The 1,433-nt window shown below is 39.8% G+C and overlaps 1 protein-coding gene across 1 annotated transcript; it reads left to right on the forward strand.

Moving 5' to 3' along the window:
* The first annotated feature begins 6 nt into the window (after positions 1–6).
* On the forward strand, positions 7–1,345 carry LOC121813278. The gene is made up of 2 exons (XM_042216941.1): positions 7–576; positions 763–1,345. Exons 1-2 carry the CDS (start codon positions 34–36, stop codon positions 928–930), a joined length of 711 nt encoding a protein of 236 aa, XP_042072875.1. The 5' UTR covers positions 7–33; the 3' UTR covers positions 931–1,345.
* Positions 1,346–1,433: the final 88 nt, after the last annotated feature.

The raw sequence follows: 1,433 nt of genomic DNA on the forward strand, positions 1-1,433 counted from the left end.
GGGAGCTCAGTGTCTGTGGGTGGTGCAGCTGCCATGACAGTAGCAGGTGTAGTAAGTGTTTTAACAGGAGGACTGTCGATACCTTTGTTAGCTGGAACAGGAGCAGTGGCATCAGGTCTCGGTTTGGCTACTAGTGTGGGTTCTGATGTTGTTGGTGCTGTCTTATCAAGTAGGACTATGAAAGAGGCCCAAAATATTTCAAAAAGCCTTGATGATCTTACAGCAGAAATCACAGCACTCATGGAGTCCCTCTTAACAAAAGCAACAGGCAGACAGCAACGGGGTAAAAATGTTTCTCCAGAAGAATATGTGAAGGAGGCGATCTTGAGAGCAATGGCCAAACGCAAGGGCTTGATATTAAAGGAGAAGGACAGTTTAATCAAGCTGTTATCTCAGCTGCCTCTTGAGAAGATCTTTAAGAACGACGCAGAATCAGACCTCTTCAAAAAGTCAACAACGGAGGTGCCACTGCTTTCAGACTTTGTTACAGGGTTGGTCTCAGAAAAACTCATGAAAAATAAGGTCAGCAAAGCCAATTCCCTGGGTTTAAAGGCATCGACTACAGCAGTTGGAAAAGTGAGTATCAGACAGCCATTACAATGGGTGGGGTTAAGAAATACTCTAGACCAGAGTATGTTTGTGTTTCCAGAACCACTAATCAGAGCACTAAACAACATACTCAGATGTGAACTAACATTTCAATATAAAATAATCTCAGTGCAGTAAATCCTGGAGCTCTTATTCTTAAATGCTCACTTTCAGATTGGCAGAGGGGCAGTAGGACTTCTGTTTTCGGTTCCTGAGCTCATCGAAAACTGTAAAAATCTGAACAACCATGAGACAGACGCCAGTCGGTACCTGAGAGTGAAGGCTGGAGCAATACAAGAAGCTTACGAAGCCATGAAATCAGAGCTGGATGAAATTGAGTGAGTAAAATGAGAAAAATTAATTATTTCATAGAGGGTGAAGGGCTGTTCTGGAAATATTGTTAGAGGCAAATCAAGGTGCAAGATGCAATCTGAACGGCCCAGCACCGTAAATACTGAAATAAAAACCATGCTAGTGCATCAGTAAATGTCAAATGAATTAATTTTTTTCATACAGCACTATATCACAACAACAGTCACTTCAAGGCCGTTTTTATATACCCCTACCCTCACTTAGCTGTGAGATGACATGAAAAAATTATGTTTCAACTCAAGAAGCTAACATGTAGCTATATTTCTCTTAAAAATTTAGAATCTAGTAAAATTGTTCTTGTACAGCTGTTTATTAATGGTAATTTTAGAAAACAACAAGATAACATTTAAGTAAAACCCACTACAAATTGATGTTAATTCCACATAGTTATTAATTTTGGTGCTAGTTAAGCAGTATACAGGACACAATGTCATCAAACTGTTAAACTCAGCTAAGTCCAACATTCCGGTAAA

The sequence above is a fragment of the Haplochromis burtoni genome, unplaced genomic scaffold (assembly GCF_018398535.1).
Source record: "Haplochromis burtoni strain Fernald_Lab_line unplaced genomic scaffold, NCSU_Asbu1 Contig_1384, whole genome shotgun sequence".
In the NCBI taxonomy this organism is placed as follows: Eukaryota; Metazoa; Chordata; class Actinopteri; order Cichliformes; family Cichlidae; genus Haplochromis; species Haplochromis burtoni.

Excerpts from the sequence above, each read along its gene's own strand:
- LOC121813278 (XM_042216941.1), top strand. The coding sequence starts at position 34 with ATGACAGTAGCAGGTGTAGTAAGTGTTTTAACAGGAGGACTGTCGATA. Across the intron at positions 577-762 it reads CGACTACAGCAGTTGGAAAA|ATTGGCAGAGGGGCAGTAGG; the intron begins GTGAGTATCAGA and ends GCTCACTTTCAG.